This window comes from Chanos chanos, chromosome 13 (genome assembly GCF_902362185.1).
Source record: "Chanos chanos chromosome 13, fChaCha1.1, whole genome shotgun sequence".
NCBI lineage: Eukaryota > Metazoa > Chordata > Actinopteri > Gonorynchiformes > Chanidae > Chanos > Chanos chanos.
Window position 1 is genome coordinate 19,642,737 of NC_044507.1, and position 16,943 is coordinate 19,659,679.

Below are 16,943 nucleotides of genomic sequence, written 5' to 3' on the forward strand. Positions count from 1 at the left end.
GTTTATGTTGAGATTATACACTCTCACATATTCTTAGCCCTTAATGGTCTGATGGTTCCAGCTGCAGTGAAAGCCGCATAAGCTGGGTTCCTGCCTGCTTCCTGTCCCGTGGCCTATTACCATGCCAACCAGCGTGACTCTTTCATTTCACGACTTCATTCATGATATTCCGATGACTTCCTCTTCCACAATGTCGCCTACCTCTTTTCCCAAGTTGTCGTTCCATTTTTCCTGCACTATCGAGAGTCCTTATATGACTCTTGTTAAACTAGGGGAAGTGACTGTAGAGTTTGTTTTGGGTTTGAATAGGTGAAGTGAGCGGTGGCACATCAACAGTTTTCAGGGTTTTTTCTTTAATTGTTTGTTTGTTTGTTTTTCCTAATCATTCCTGCATTGGCATAAATAACACTGGTGTTTTTTCAATGACAGTTATGCTAATACACTGAGATGTCTGTGTAGTGTGTCACAACATCAGTGAACTTGAATCACAAATTGAGTTTTAATGAAGTAGAATCTATGCTTGGTCCCATGAGATCGCTGTATTGTTGTGGGTGGTTTACTTAAATTTCTGACCATTCTGGTTATAATTCTGTCATAGTGTATGAATAACTTTGAAAAACTACAGGTGACTCAAAACATCAAAACATACACAGACTCTCCTTACAATTCACATTCATTTAAAAATGAGAAAACATTACCAACAGAAATCACTTGTCTTGTCTGGATTGTACCTGTGTATGGAAGATTTTAATACTTAGTGGGGAAAAAAGACAAGTGGACACTCAAAAAGTATTGTTAAAAAAAAAAAAAAAAACTGTTTCAAATCATACAAAGAAAACAACACAGATACTAGAGTTTCCTGACACTGAAGTTCCTCCTAAATGGAACCTAAAACCATTCCCTCTCTGGGCTCAATAAAAGGCTGATTTGAAACAGCGTGAATGTTTATGGATAAGCTGTGCTCTTTAGATGTAAACCTAGATAACAGAAGAAAACATCAGCTTGTAATCAGCAGTTCTTTCTCCTTCCTCATATCTATAATATGGACTAATAAAGTAATGATTCATTGTGTGTCCTCTTTCACTTTCATGCCAAAGTCCTGTGCAGTAAAGCCAAAGCGGAGCCCTTTGAGTTTATAGAGTGACACAGAGATATCTTGCTGAACTTCTGCTAGCTTTTTATTTACCGTCGTGAGTCATGAATTTGTCATGTGGGCCCCAAGAGGTGTCACCATGAAAAATGCTGCCCAAATTTGGATAACAAGTGAACCGTTCTTGCACAATGGCTCAGAGCACCTTGAGTGTGTGGTTGTATGGTTAAACAGAAAGTTTTATCGTTGTACAGAAATACTTTACACTTGTGAGATGTTAGCGTCCACGTGGGATTATTGTCTCTTTGGTTTCTGTCAGAATGAGTAAACCACTGATAGACAGTGTAATACGACAGAAAACCCCGTCTTAGCCTAGACTGCCTCTCAGCTCCCCCCTCTCTCTGCATGTGTACAATTCAAGAGCTGTTATTTTCCCTATCCATCCCACTGTTCAACAAGCAATCTTTCTGATAATTAGGGCAACAACAAGCATACCGTATGCCAATCTTTTCAGCGATATCCTTGTTCACAAGACCACAACCACACAGGAACAAGCTGTTTTTCGTTCAGATGCAGTTTTTTCGTTCAGATGCAGTTTTTTCATTCAGATGCAGATTTTGTCGTTCAGATGCAGTTTTGTCGTTCAGATGCAGTTTTGTCGTTCAGATGCAGTAAGCTTCCTTATTGTGGAGCAGTAGAAGCAGAGGAGCGAGGGAAAGCTCGTTTGATCCTCACAAAACAAACATTTAAAGATCAAGGTCTAAAAGAAACAATCTTCTGTTAAAAGAAATGAACAAGTATTATTGTAAAACTCTAAAGGCTGGTAAAGACTCGGTAGGTAAAGACTGGGTAGGTAAAGACTGGGTGGGTAAAGACTGGGTAGGTAAAGACTCGGTAGGTAAAGACTCGGTAGGTAAAGACTGGGTAGGTAAAGACTTGGTAGGTAAAGACTCGGTAGGTAAAGACTGGGTGGGTAAAGACTGGGTAGGTAAAGACTCGGTAGGTAAAGACTGGGTTGGCTATAGACTGGGTGGGTAAAGACTCGGTAGGTAAAGACTGGGTAGGTAAAGACTTGGTAGGTAAAGACTCGGTAGGTAAAGACTGGGTGGGTAAAGACTGGGTAGGTAAAGACTCGGTAGGTAAAGACTTGGTAGGTAAAGACTTGGTAGGTAAAGACTGGGTAGGTAAAGACTCGGTAGGTAAAGACTCGGTAGGTAAAGACTGGGTGGGTAAAGACTGGGTAGGTAAAGACTCGGTAGGTAAAGACTTGATAGGTAAAGACTTGGTAGGTAAAGACTGGGTAGGTAAAGACTGGGTAGGTAAAGACTCGGTAGGTAAAGACTGGGTACGTAAAGACTGGGTAGGTAAAGACTGGGTAGGTAAAGACTCGGTAGGTAAAGACTGGGTAGGTAAAGACTTGGTAGGTAAAGACTGGGTAGGTAAAGACTGGGTAGGTAAAGACTGGATAGGTAAAGACTCGGTAGGTAAAGGACTTGGTAGGTAAAGACTCGGTAGGTAAAGACTGATCTGCTTTAGTCAGACTTAGACTGATTGATACTGCCTGCAAATCTGGAGTATGTTGGGAAGGCAGCAATTGTGTTACTTTTAAATACTTCAGTTGAAACTTGATATATTGTGCATATACATATATATTATATGTATTTTTATTTTATTTTATTTTGTTATTCTTTTTTCTTTTTGTTTTTTTACATGTGGAAGTCAAAGCAGGGACGGGGATGGTGCATTCTACTTTGTTTGACCTGGCATTGGTACATACTCTGGGGCTCAAGGCAAAACTTTGTTCTGTTTCAGTTTCATGAAAAAAGAGGGAGTCTATCAACTACAATTATGCACTGAAATCCTCGCAAAGATTCAAACCAATCTTCTACAGAGCAGATCATGTCTGGAAGTTTTGAAAGTCTATTAAAATGGAAAAACACAAAAGAATATGAACTGATATGGTATTGTTCTGGTCACTGGATTCAGTTGTGCCTGCAGAGCTGCTCAGCATTTGTTTGCCTATACAAAAGCCAGGCGGTTTGATGTATGTCCCAGGTGTCGTCCTATTCCCAAACTAAAATATTCATACCCCAGGCTTTTTTGCCATATGTCTTGAAGCTGATGTCATCCTCGCTCAATGTTGTTTTCAGACCAGTCAGTCAAGAGCTGTCACACAATGTGTCTAGAGATTTGGCACAACTAGGACATTCTCTCCTTGTCACGAGTGTAGATTCACAGATCTGATTCTTGAGCAAATACCACACTGTCTTTGTTCCGAACGCAAACATCAGTGATTTCATAGTAAACAAAGTCTTTACTTTCTTTGAAGATACTGTGCTTCCTTTTTTTCTCCTTTTTTTTGTTTGTTTGATTGGTTTATTTTTGTTGTTGTTGTTGTTTTTCATTTTGTTTTTCTTTTGTATTTGTTTTTTGATCTGTCTCCTTTTTTCACACTCTCACTACTCTGGCTCTTCCGCTCTCACACAGCCCAGCTGGAGACACCTTTCTATGAGGAGTGGTGGTTCCTGATTGTCCTGGCTCTGTGTGGCCTTATCCTGCTCCTGCTGGTCGTGTTTGGCCTGGTGCTGCACGGACAGAACAAGAAATACAAGAGCTGTGGAACAGGTGAGACGTAGAAAGCCACATCAGTTACTCACCTGTCCTTTTTATCACTCCATCCATCTAATCCATCTGTCTGTCCATCCATCCAACCATCCATCGATATATCAGTCTGTTCCCTGTGTAGCTCCATATATCTAACCATCCATCCATATATCAGTCTGTCCCTCTGTAGCTCCATATATCTAACCATCCATCCATATATCAGTCTGTCCCTCTGTAGCTCCATATATCTAACCATCCATCCATATATCAGTCTGTCCCTCTGTAGCTCCATATATCTAACCATCCATCCATATATTTGTCCATTTTGTTTAGGCAGCTATCAGTCCTCCCTGTTATCCATGCATTGTGTGTCTGTCCAACACCCACCAACTCTAATACCCACACAACGTAACCTTACCATCTCATCCATCTGGACACACATATTCAACATGCATTCTCTGATCCACCGTTTACCCAAGCATTTGTTGCTCTGATCTTTAGTCCTAGTTTGGAAACCAGAGAGGTTCCTCAGACTGGTAGAGTGCTTTGTTTAAAAAAAAAAGCGTGCTGGAGGAAAGCAGAGTCTGCTGGGTTTGCCTGTCGGGTGTGTGCAGGTGGTGTCGTTTTAGAGATAATGATATGCTGACTGGCGCAGGTAAAGCCGTCTCCACTGTGGAAGAGGCAGTCACGCTGGACAACGGCGGTTTCACCGCTCTGGAACTGAACAGCCGGCCCCTGCAAATCAAGAGCTCTTTCCTGAGGAAAAACGGCACCAGGTGAGAGCTCTGTCTGACGGACTGCCTGTCCTGAGAGTCAGTTCAGTCTCATCTCACCACTCAAAGACCCAGAAACTCATCACAGCTCCTAATCCTACCATCTGTAAACAACAAAGGCCTCCTAACCCCCTTAGAGAGGAGCAGTAAGGATGGGGGAGGGGATTACTGAATTTGTGCTAAAAAACTTAGCATCCCTTCCAAGCACCCTCCATGAATTCACTGACCACCTGTCTCTCTCTCTCTCTATTGCTGTTTCTGTCTCCCTCCCTCTCTCTCTCTCTCTCTCTCTCTCTCTCTCTCTCTCTCTCTCTCTCTCTCTCTCTCTCCCTCCTAATAGGTCCCCACCTCGGCCAAACCCAGCTGGACTGCGTTACTCTGATGAAGACATATGCAACAACTACAACGGCGGCGTGTCCACAGAGAGCACAGCGTTGACAGAGAGGCCTGCGGACATGTCTGAATCTGAGGTACCATCCTGTCTCTCACTGACTCCAGCAGCATCTGTGTGCAGCACCGAAAATGACTGAGCGCAGTACAGTAAAGGCAGGCAGCAGTTAGCACTGCTTCAAGGTCCAACAACATGAAGTTCACTCGACAAATATGAGGAAATAATATCTATCTAATGATCTAATTATACTGATATTACATCACATCACACACAAGATGAAGCAGTGGCATTTAATTCACTTGACTCCATTTTGAAAGCTCTCTCTGTGATTGGAATGTGGTTGTTGTGGTTGTTTTTTGTTGGTTTGTTTGTTTGTTTGGGGTTTTCCGGTTTGCAGAAAATCTTGCGCCATCGATTTCCTGTCGTAGCTTATTTCTCTTTTCTCTGTGTGGCAGGCCACAGACAGCGACTGTGAGGAAGAACAGATCAAGCACTCGTTTGTCAACCACTACATGAGCGACCCCTCGTATTTTAACTCGTGGAAGCGCCAGCAGAAGGGCCTGAAGCAGACGCTGGCCTGCGCTTACGAGGAGTGTGCTAGCGGTGAAAGCGAATCCTACTATCAGACTGTGGTCACCCAGCACAGTGTGGGAGGCGCCTACACTCCCTCCGGCCAGCCGGCCCAGGGCTCACGGACTCCTGTCACAGGTTTTTCCTCTTTCGTGTGACAATGACAGTGCGCTGAGGAGAGAGACAGGCGTAGCTTTTGTCGGGAAACAGGACTGAGGTACGGGCACCCGTGGTCCGTGGTCTTTTCAAACAGCGCCGTGTAGGCCCAAAGGAGAAGGCACAAAGCATCAAAGATTCTCTTGATATTTTACACTTTTAGAGCCCACCGCGGGCACCTAGGAGACGTCACTGAGAACTGATCATCTGAATGTTCTCTCACGCTGATCAGAGATTTGAGATAATTAGGAAACAAGAGGAAGAAGATGTGGCTGACTTGCAAATCACCCTTAGCACCAGAGGATAATCACGGCTTCTGGGCTGTCTGTGTTACTGTGTTTGTCCAGCAAGTTATGCAGCCCGGAGAAAGCTTTTTTCCCACATTAGGTCAAAAAAAAAACCACACAGAAAAGCAGGGTTTACAGAGAAATTGACACATTTCCTCACTGAGAGTTACACAGCACCAACCCCAGCAGTGCCATCTTTCTGCTGTAGTTTAGAAGAACATCAAACATTCCTACCTAGATTCCCTTTACAAATTCAAAAATGACAAAGAGGATTTACACAGCAAAACACCCATGTAAATAATCTGAGTTTAACCCAGTTCTTTTGTTTTTCCTTTCTGAACTGTTTTTTTTTTTGCCCCTACTCAACTTATGTATTGCACTTACGATCTGAAAGTTATGAGCTTGAATTATGTGTAAGTGGATCCTAAACACTGTATATTTCAAACCCTGAGAAAGAAGCACAGGGCTATAGAACAGATTCTTCAGCGTTTCTCCTGTGGGTGCTCTGGACTGCCTCACCAGCAAGAAACCAATGGAGTCCATTTACCTGTGGCCAAAACCGCATAGACATCCCTTTCCATTGCCTAGTCTGTCATATGGTGTGACACGGAATATCAGTTGTGTTGTGCTTTGATCAGTGTTTCGTGGTTTTCAGTTTTGGGGGTTTTTCCGTTTTGTTTTTTTTTTTTGTTTGTTTGTTTGTTTTTGGGTTGTTGTTTTTTTTTTTTCAAAAGTAGTTTGTTTTGTCCGGCTTAAGAACTGCAAACACTCACTGGAAAACATTTAATTGATTTTTTTTAAGTTTGAATGTAAAAAATATTTTATGGGAGGGAGAATTTTTGAATGCCTTTGCACATATTAAATTGCACACTTAAGCCATACGGACGTTGCTTTATTGAAAAAAAAAGTACACAGGCATCTTTGATGTGTGATCGCATTTTTTTTTTCCCAAATCATTGATAATTTTGTATGAGTGAATTCTTTGTTTTGTTCTTTTACAAGAAGAGTTGTAATATATATTCAATTATGATATTGCAACTTTAGGTTCAATGTATGTATTTTTTCTTTTCTTTTCTTTTTTTTTATCTGTAGGGTTATCACTCTGTGATGTAGCTCCACTTGACATTTTTGCAGCTCTTGAAAAAACTGTTCGTACAACCACGAGGAGTGAAACAAAGAATATTTCAGCATTTATGAGTCTATGCTCATTATCACTGTTGTCTCTGTTTTAGCACGAGTGGATATATTTGGATTTTCATAAAGTAAATCAGTTTACCACACTTTTTTTTAGAGAAATTAAATGTTTGCTGTTGACTTTAATGACCAAAACCTTCAAAATCATTCTCCTTATCTTTTTGTCTCACTTACGCCTCATACAACATCACGTCTACTGTGAAACAACAAGTAAAAAGTAAACAGCTTCATATAAAAAACAGCACCTGTCACTATGGACTACCTTCTCTCATGAAACTTAAAGAACAGCACAGATCTTTCCAGATCAGTGAGTGAAACAGGGTGTTTTTGCTTCACTGTTTTCTAAAGTAGAACATGTAGTGATTTATATCATAATTCCTATAATTCAGTAATTCATATACACAGTGTATACCCATACATTATCTAAACACCTGCTAGCCAAAGTATACACACAAAGTCAGCAAAGCTAGCAAGCCTTGCTAAATCATCTTGACTTACTGTGGAGTTTCTTGGTTAGACATTGCATAGATTCAGACATGGCCAGAATTGCTTATGTCCCTGATGAACACAAGAAAAGGACAACATGCAATCCAGGTTGCTTGTGTAAAAACAACATAATTACGTTGGTTGTTGTTTATCAATGAAGTTTCTCCACAAAACAGCCTTTGATGCTCCAGAGGTGTGTGAACTCTGACATAGGTAAGTGGTAACTCGACATCTCTGGATTAGAAGGTCTGCTGAATATGCTAGTAAATTGAATAAACAGCATTTCATTATAGATTTGGAAGTTTTGTGACATATCTGATTCAGTCTTGTTGTTCCATAACTATGGATTAATGAGTTTGTTTGTTTTGGGTTTTGTTTTGGGGTTTTTTTACCTTAGACCATCTGTCCTGTGATGTATGGGGAGGGGATATTTTACCAGCCTCACCTGAACAGTTTGCCACTGTAATTATCAGTCCAGCGGACAGGAGCGGTACATGTAGTTTTTCTGCAATTATTTTTTGTGCCTAATACCTGATTTATGAAAGTCAATAACATATCTGTCCTTTTTAATTCATGGGTTCATGGCCTTTCACTATACTAACAGTTTCAATGGGCCAGAGTTCTTTTCCTTAAGATGAAATTAAAATAGAATGTTAATACAACTTCCATTTGGATTGATTAGGTTTTAAATGATCTTAAGGGGTCCTAGAAATATTTGTGAGTTATGCAGGCCTTTCTTGCTCCTCTTTACCAAGAGTAACAGTAGTTTCTTAGGTAACTGTATAATCTCCTCATATTCATTATACTGACTTTTAAATTGTGGTATCAACAAAAGTTACTGACATCTGTAGAACCAGCATGTAAATCTATTGTGACAGACCAAAAAACTGCCAGCTGGAGCATTGCATGACAGTGTGTCCTACTGCAGCTTAACATATGGTTCTAGGTGAGAGAACAAGGCACAGGCAACGTGGGACATGGTCTTTCCCAAATGAGTAAAAAGGGTGTGTCAAAAGTGTTTTCAACCCTGGAATTATTCCCATGATCAGATAAAATGTAAGTGTAGGACAGATAATGTAATTGCATTGACCTTATTTAGTAAAAACTCACTCATTGAGTCAGCACTACTGACTGCTGAGCAGTGCCCACACATTTGGGTTGAGGTTTTAATCATTAGATGTTTACAGAACTCCAGAAAGAGTTGTACATGAACATAGAGTGGTACTTTAGGCATGTAAAATGTTCATGTCATGTGGGAACTGTCTGAAAAATGTTTAGTTAAAAAAAACACACACACACACATAGAAGCATTTCCTGGCTGCGCTGTCCAACAATGACGTTCTGGTCATGCCACGCCATTCACAAAGGTGTGTCATACGCAATATTTGCTCCGATTATTTCCTTATATGTTTCTAAGCTGTGTGGTGATTATCCTATGTGCCACAGTATATATGACCCACATTCACACACACACACACAGTATCAAAAGGACGCTGGTTACAGTTTCAGTTTAGGACCTGAATTCTCTCTGTTTATCCTGGACCTTCTTCCTACATAAGTGCTTCCTTAGCCTTCTACCGCCTCTGTTTTTGAAGAGACTCACCATTCAAAATGAGTTTTTTCTCATCTCTGTCAACGACATGGACTCTTTTCATACTGCTCTTTACCCTTCTGATTGCGTGAGTATTATCGTCCTGCTCAATTACAGTTTCTCGTTTTCTATCAATGATTAAGCCAAAACATTTTTCACTCCCCTCATAGCTCACACAGCAAGGAGGAAATGGATGCCAAACATCTTTCAAATGATCATAATGAAAGTGTTGTTTCACTTTTAGAAATTGTTTGAAATTATGAAATTAGCACAGATGAGAGAAAGATGTGTCATCATCAGTTTTATGCATCTTGCAATGTGCAAATTACCTTGCTACAAACAGAACATCTCATATTTTTTGATACAGCCTAATTATTTCTTTTTGCCAAAAAAAAAACTTACAACATGAGGTCAAGTTATTCTAACAAAAGTTAATTAGTTAATTTTTTATGACATAACCATAAATATAAAAGCCATATCATTTAGTTATATTGTAATGAAATTATAATCTTAAAATGAAACTCAAACGTAATAAGCCTTATTGTAATGATTTACATGCAACAAACTCAATTCAGTTTTGAAAAATGTGCTTTTATGGCATGCTACTTTTCAGCACTGTTTAAAAATGGTGTGCATGTGAATGTACACACATACATATACTACGAATGTCCCGATCCGATCTCAAAGATCGATACTGGGACCGATCAAGGCATTTTTGGTTCCAGGCGAACGAGTTTTCTTTGAACTTTTAAATTTGAATGGTTTTTAGGTCAGCATACTTCGATGACATTAATCCTCTAGGCTACTAATAAAAACCAAGGTATTTTAAAAATTCAAATACCTAACGCTTTAGCTAATGTGTAAACTAACGACCACCAAGAGCAATACAAACGCTTAGCTGGCGCTAAGGTTTGAAAACGATAGCATACAAAAAAGTATCAGCGTAACTGACATATAAGTTAACCAGTGCACTTTGTAAGAAGATTAAATAAAATCGAACACAAAGTATATTTTCTTGTATAACTCCCATCTAGGCAAACATCTCCCTTAGTCCAGCATCTAACTCTGTTTGCCGAAAACTACCTCCTCAGACCGTTTGTGTTTGTTTGCAAACGTGAAGTGAACTCAGAGAAAACGAAAAACTGCCCCTCTTTGCTAATTGAACGCACCTCAGGTTTTCGCCGGCTTTTTTTTTTTTTTTTTTTGGAGCTTTTGGAGCTACAGGACACCTTACCCTCTCAACACTACATGTCAGACACTGCTCTACCAAAGCTTTACAACAACGTTTACTTTATTTTGTGAAATGAAAATAAAGTAATTAATTGATTAATTAATTAATTAATTAAGGAACAGCTTGGCCGCAGGCAATTTTTTTCTTAATGCTTTGCTATTCAATTGTCGAGCATATAGGCCTCCATTGAATTGATTTTAATAACTTTAATGTAGGCCTACTTGAAATGTGCACTGTGCGACAATATTATCTAGAAAAATACAAGTATCGGATCGGGACTTGGTATCGGCAGATACTAAATTAAATGACTCAGATCGGGATGGGGGGCAGAAAAACTTGATCAAGACATCCATATGCATATACATATGCATACACGCATACATACATACATATGTTTTACTATAGTATATGTGTATGCTAGATATTTATGTCTCTGTGCCATTTGTCCCTGCAGGTATGGGATATGGCCCTATCGCTTTTTTAAAAATTTGGGAATTCCTGGTCCAAGGCCTTTACCCTTCTTTGGCACATTCCTGTCAAATCTGAAAGTAAGTTAGACATTAATATACATCATACATGCACTGAGCATTACTCACAAATTAGTGTTGAATATTAATTCATAAATATAATAAGCTTATCATACATCCCACATAATTAACCAATTTTAGGGATTTTTCAACTTTGATATGGAGTGTTACAAGAAATATGGGAAGGTCTGGGGGTGAGTACAATTTGGAAAACCAGTATTATTCATGTTACAAACTTCAGTGAAGAAAGAGATAGCACACTGATGAAATGATATCAGCATAACTAAAATCATATGAAATGTTTCATCAAACAGACAAAGCATCCAATAACGTACATTGGCTGATTATTGGATTATGATGTATTAACATTATAATAGTTCATTACTATGATCAGTTTAGCATAGTGTGTGTGTGTGTGTGTGTGTGTGTGTGTGTGTGTGTGTGTGTGCATGCACTTCGAACATAACAAAAAAAAAATCACCACTTTCATCTCATTATTAAGGATCTTTGATGGACGTCTGCCATCACTGATGGTTGCAGACACTGAGATGATCAAAACCATTATGGTGAAAGAGTGTTACACTTTCTTCACTAATCGAAGGGTAGGTTCACATTCCTGATTAAAGTCCTCTAAATATAGCACATAAAGGTGGAAAATTATCCATTAATCCCATAATAATAAGCTGCCTAATCAAACACATCACTAACTCATCATATTATCACTAATATGATGTTTGGGTTGTGACATGTTATAAGATCTGTGCATGTCTTGCTACTGTGTTATGAGAGGCATTGTGTGTGTGTGAGAGAGAGAGAGAGAGAGAGAGAGAGAGAATGTGTATGATTAATATAAAAATGTAAAAAAGCATACGTGGTCCTCACCTTTATGTATTCCAGCTAAAAATCCACTGAACACTAAACATTTACAGGAGACAAACGAAGCTTTGGTAGGCCCTTTCGGAGATGGAGTATCTATAGTCAAAGATGAAAAATGGAGAAGAATCCGTGGTGCACTAACGCCACTCTTTACAAGTGGACGGCTGAAAGAGGTACTGTCAAATGGACCTTTCAGAGCAAATTCACTCTAAAAAGGGTTCTTGTGCTCAGAACAAACACATTTTAAAAATCAAGTGATGCAGCAAAAAAAAAAAAAAACATGCAGCAGAGCAGATCCAACACCTACACTTGTTTGAAGCTTTTCACCATTCTTGTTCAAATGAAGTATCATAAGACGTGAAAGCAAAATAAAATTATATCAGCCACTGACTTTGAAGACAAAAAAAGGAAGATTGATTCGGGATATACATAGTACTCTTGCATACCTATAAATATTCTTCAGTTTTTTTGTTTTTTTTTACTTCTCATCTCTGTCAGATTTTTCCATTAGCACAACAGTACGCCAATCGTCTAGTAGATCATTTGAAGAAGAGAGACCTGAAGAAGCCTGTTCAAATAAAGGAGTGAGTAGACACACTACAGTCAGCCCTGTGGGAATAATAGAGAAACAGTAAAATAGCCTCTATGTGAAAATAAATGTCTTTTTTTTTTCCCCCACAGAGTGTTCCGCCCGTACAGTATGGATGTTGTTACCAGCTCTTCCTTCAGTGTTGAGACTGACTCCATTAACAACCCAGAAGATCCCCTGATCTGCAATGTCCAGAAATTTTTAAACGTCAATTTCTTCAGTCCATTTGTGCTGATTATGAGTAGGTCCTGGTTTAATCATTGTTAAAATTGTTATTGTTATAATTAACCAAGTGATCACTGGTGTGCTAAAAGTAAAATCTCCAAAAGTATTTCATATTCTTATTCTTATTCTTATTCTGATTCTGATTATAAATGTGAAATGACTAAAAGCACAACTTCTCTACATTTACAGCTTTATTTCCATTTACAACAAAGTACCTGACTAAAATGGGCTTTGGCGTGTTCCCAAAGACGAGTTTGGATTTTTTCTACTCCTCCTTTAGGAAGATCAAAGACATGCGTCAGAATGATCAGAATGTAGGTTTCACATGAACCATTCCAATCTGTTCCTCTATGGAGTGTGGCTCTCATGTTTAGCTGAAATATTGTTGAATCCGTATGGTATCTTGAATGTAGTATTCCTTAGATACTATTTACAATACTGCTTTAGATATTTACAGCATCTTCATATGCTATACATTGTCTTCCCATGATGTAGGTATTATCACACTGGTGTCCTCTGTAGCATTGTGGTCACCTAATAGTGTTAGCATGACAATTAAAATTCAAAAACACAATGTAATTATAAATATATCACCTGCTGCTCTGTGAAATCTTGGTAAGCCTAACGAGAGAGAAACTCTCCCTTCTACAGAGCCAAGTAGACTTCCTGCAGCTCATGATTCAGGGTCAGATATCCGACAATCAGGCTAAAGAAACCTCAGATGACCATCTGGCTAAAGGTGAGATTTATCACTGCTTTGAGATCATTAACCAGTCTAGATTCAGCCTACAGTTGTCAGACAGTGGGCCAATGGTGACATGCGCTTCCTTTAAAGGATTGGTTGGCTGTGCTTATCTATACTCTGTTTTGTTTTTCTGTAACCCTTACACTCAGAATCAAGGATTAATACATATCTGGATTAATGTTTCTGGTAAACAGCTGATTAAGTGACCCAGAAAGGTTGAAGCTTTTAAAAAGTGTTTTTTGGTGCTTTTGACCAAAAGAAAATACCTTTTCAGTGATGTTATCATACCTAGATTTAGTCACCAGTGATTACAATAAAAAATTTCAGCTGGGTCCTATAACTTGTTTCTCAGAAAGGAGAGATCGTGCAGGAATGAAAGCGTGAGCATTGTCTTGTGTTCTCCAGGCTTGACTGATCACGAGATTCTGTCCCAGTCCTTTATTTTCATCCTCGCTGGTACTGACACAACCAGCACAGCACTGACCTTTCTAATGTACAATCTGGCAACCAATCCAGATGCTTTGAAGAAACTGGTGGAGGAGATTGACACGGCGTTTCCAAATGATGTAGGATTTTACCTCCATGTCTCTTAAATGATTTTATGTCGCTAATCAAAATCGCGTATTTGCTTTAATAAAATTTGTTTTTATGCAATTTTGTCCACTGAAATTTATCCATATATTTGACTTTTTGTGACAGGAATGGGAAAATGGCTCTGTTTATTTATGTATATATTAATTCGTTGTTTCTTTGTTTTATCCAGGCTCCTGTCACATATGAGAAAGTCATGAATCTAGAATATTTAGACATGGCTATTAATGAGTCACTGCGTCTGTTCCCTACTGCACCCCGTACCGAGCGAGTATGTAAGAAAACAGTGGAGGTAAATGGAGTAACCATTCCCAAGGATACTTTGGTTGGAATTCCAATTTATGTTCTACACCGTGACCCCCAACACTGGACATCACCTGAGGAGTTCAGGCCTGAAAGGTAACACGTTATTAAGCGGTCAAAGTGATATTAATTAAAGTTTTCAAAACAAAAGCATAAACTACACAACTACTAATATATCTGTATATAGAACAGTCCATACTGTATACAGAGGAGTCCATATAGAGTCCCATTCAAATGTAGCATGCTAATGTGACCATCAGTGAGATGTTATAAGAGCGAATTATTATTGATTAGTTAATATCCTAAAAAGTTTTTTTCATCCATCAGGTTCAGCAAAGAGAACAAAGGGGACATCAACCCCTATGCATTCTTGCCCTTTGGTCTAGGGCCACGAAATTGCATTGGAATGAGATTTGCCCTCATGGTCATGAAGGTTGTTGTGGTGAAACTGCTTCAAAATTTCCACCTTGAGACGTGCAAAGAAACCCAGGTTAACATTCTCATGTGTTCACTTTCTGAAGTGCCCGTGCTTACTAGTTGTTTTCCATCCACATCTTCATGCCATATTGTATGTTGAACAATGTGGATAATCACTGGCTGTTGTGTTGTATGACACTCAGGGGGTTGAGTTTAGATCAGTTGTGTTAGTGTTCAGTGGATGACACACAATAAGGAACAATGCTCATCTTTTTTTTCCAGATCCCTGTTGAACTGAATGCCATGTACCAACCCAAAGTCCCTGTTACACTTAAACTTGTTCCACGATCCAGCGGAAAGAAGGAAGAGTAACCAGATGAGGGACAGAAGAAGCATTGGGAATAAAATGGGAAGTCTTCATCTGATATCCTTTCACTTTCACCGGATAATCTGAGAGAACAGTTCAGTGCGTCGTGTCTTTTTTGTTTTGCTACTGAATCATTTTCTGTTTTACACATTAGCCACCTCAGGTTTGTTTCAAATTTGAATCAAGTGCAGTGTAGGGTAATGTCAGTCACTGAAATGAAATGAGATTTCTGCCAAAGTCAGTGACTACAATCTTTTGTATTTACATTCAACTGCTAATCTAAATATTTCTGATTTTTATCAGTGTACATGCATTGGGAGTATGCCAAATATATGGAAGCAGTAAAATTAAAAAGATATTACAGCTTTGCTTTTTTATCATTTAAATAATAAACCACTGCTTTACATTTACTCAATTAAACCGCTGAAAAATAAAATGGGAATATACAAATATTGATACATCATTTTTGTTTGTTGGTTTATTTGTTTGTTGGTTGATTGGTTGGTTGGTTAGTTTGTTATTTTTTTTAGTGGCTTAAATCATTAGCTGCAGGGAAGAGGAAAAACTAAGTGTCGCAGCAGTACTTAACGAAGAGGAAACCTAACAATGAAGAAGCAAAAAAGTTAATACACAATGCCTCTATTGCTCAGAACACACAGTTCATATCAGATCGTCCGTGTGAGAGGCCAGGGAAAGCACTGAATCAAGCCCTGGTTTACAAGTCAAAACTACCCTGACCATATGTTCAGTCAGCATTAAAGCAATGTTGCTATTGTAATAGGTTTGCCTAGGAGAGTCAGTGGTGACATCAGCGGTCACTGTAAAATTAGCCTTAGGCAGAAACCCAAGTATGCAAAATCCATTCATAAACATAGAATACCAGCAGCGACACAGCGCACAAGCCCTGACGCTTGACTTCCAAGCTCCAGGCGCAGACCTGCCTCTCAGCTCTCTGTGTAGACCAGAGGGCTCTATTTATTAAACCTCAGGCCAGCCATCGGTTCTTGCTGCCGCGCTGCCCGTACCTTGAAAGCAGATATGGGACAGAGTCATTGTTGTTGTTGTTGTTGTGGGCCGCGTCATCACTGAGGTGTCTGTTCAGCTCCACAGAGCACCTTCAGAACCACACGGCTGCCGAGGAAAATAAGGAGTTTTCCTCTGATAAGGAAAGGTACGCTCTATCCACTGCCCATCCTGCACTAAAGCTGTGTGCTGCTGTCTCACGGCCAGGGTTTCCTAACTCTTTACCTCTCCCTTAAAAATGAAAGCTCTCTTTTTTCTGTTCAAACTCTGAAACCCTGAAGCTGATGGTTTCGCGATATTTTTTCCTTTATTTTGTGAGTGTTTTGTTGGAAAAATATCTAAGTATGTATACGTGTGTGTATACAGTCATGCGTCGCAAGATGAGGAGATTCTTAGGCTTTAGGATTTTAAATTGTACATCTTAAAAGTAAATGAATGAAAGGAGCTGAAATGCATCTGTATGTATGCGTATGCACATGCGTATGCACAGGGAGTTGCTTGGTTAAATAAAGTAGAATACGGACAGTTTCCAAGGTGTCTCTGGTCTTTTAAATGTTCGAGAAGAACACAACAGGTTTTGGGGTTGGGGTGAGGGAGGATGGGGCCATATAGGCTTGTAGCACAGTGGTAATTATTTGTGTATCTAAACACATCTTTACATAGAAAAGGTACAGTAAAAATACGATATAAAAGATGACAAATGGTACGCCTGTACAGGGCATTTATCATGAATGGAGCTTGCAGGACTGTAAAATGATGCAATCAAGAGACATGGTAAACACGATATGTATGAGGCTGCTACCAGTGTAATATGGCATACTATTTTACAGTAAGCTTTTTCATATATATATATAAGTAGAGAGAGTACTCTCTGATCATTACTCACAAGTACAGTATAGTAAATACA

The 16,943-nt window shown here is 39.2% G+C and overlaps 2 protein-coding genes across 2 annotated transcripts in view; both read left to right on the forward strand.

Moving 5' to 3' along the window:
- sdk1a (sidekick cell adhesion molecule 1a) overlaps positions 1-7,209 on the forward strand; it is a 196,997-nt gene extending 189,788 nt beyond the window's left edge. Inside the window, 4 exon segments of the mRNA XM_030790503.1 lie at positions 3,578-3,715; positions 4,350-4,470; positions 4,808-4,937; positions 5,314-7,209. Of these exon segments, the coding sequence (XP_030646363.1) occupies positions 3,578-3,715; positions 4,350-4,470; positions 4,808-4,937; positions 5,314-5,586 (662 nt within the window). The 3' untranslated portion in view covers positions 5,587-7,209.
- A 1,953-nt stretch (positions 7,210-9,162) lies between these two features.
- Positions 9,163-15,018, forward strand: LOC115826196 (cytochrome P450 3A30-like). Its single transcript, XM_030789926.1, has 13 exons — positions 9,163-9,230; positions 10,828-10,921; positions 11,042-11,094; positions 11,403-11,502; positions 11,830-11,949; positions 12,275-12,360; positions 12,458-12,606; positions 12,780-12,904; positions 13,242-13,329; positions 13,741-13,901; positions 14,099-14,325; positions 14,557-14,719; positions 14,929-15,018. Exons 1-13 carry the CDS (start codon positions 9,163-9,165, stop codon positions 15,016-15,018), a joined length of 1,524 nt encoding a protein of 507 aa, XP_030645786.1.
- The last annotated feature ends 1,925 nt before the right edge of the window (positions 15,019-16,943 follow it).

Bases quoted from the DNA above. Each gene is read 5' to 3' on its own strand.
- LOC115826196 (XM_030789926.1), top strand. From the start codon at position 9,163: ATGAGTTTTTTCTCATCTCTGTCAACGACATGGACTCTTTTCATACTG. The intron at 12,361-12,457 runs GTGAGTAGACAC...TTTCCCCCACAG, and splicing joins AAGCCTGTTCAAATAAAGGA to AGTGTTCCGCCCGTACAGTA. The intron at 13,902-14,098 runs GTAGGATTTTAC...TGTTTTATCCAG, and splicing joins ACACGGCGTTTCCAAATGAT to GCTCCTGTCACATATGAGAA.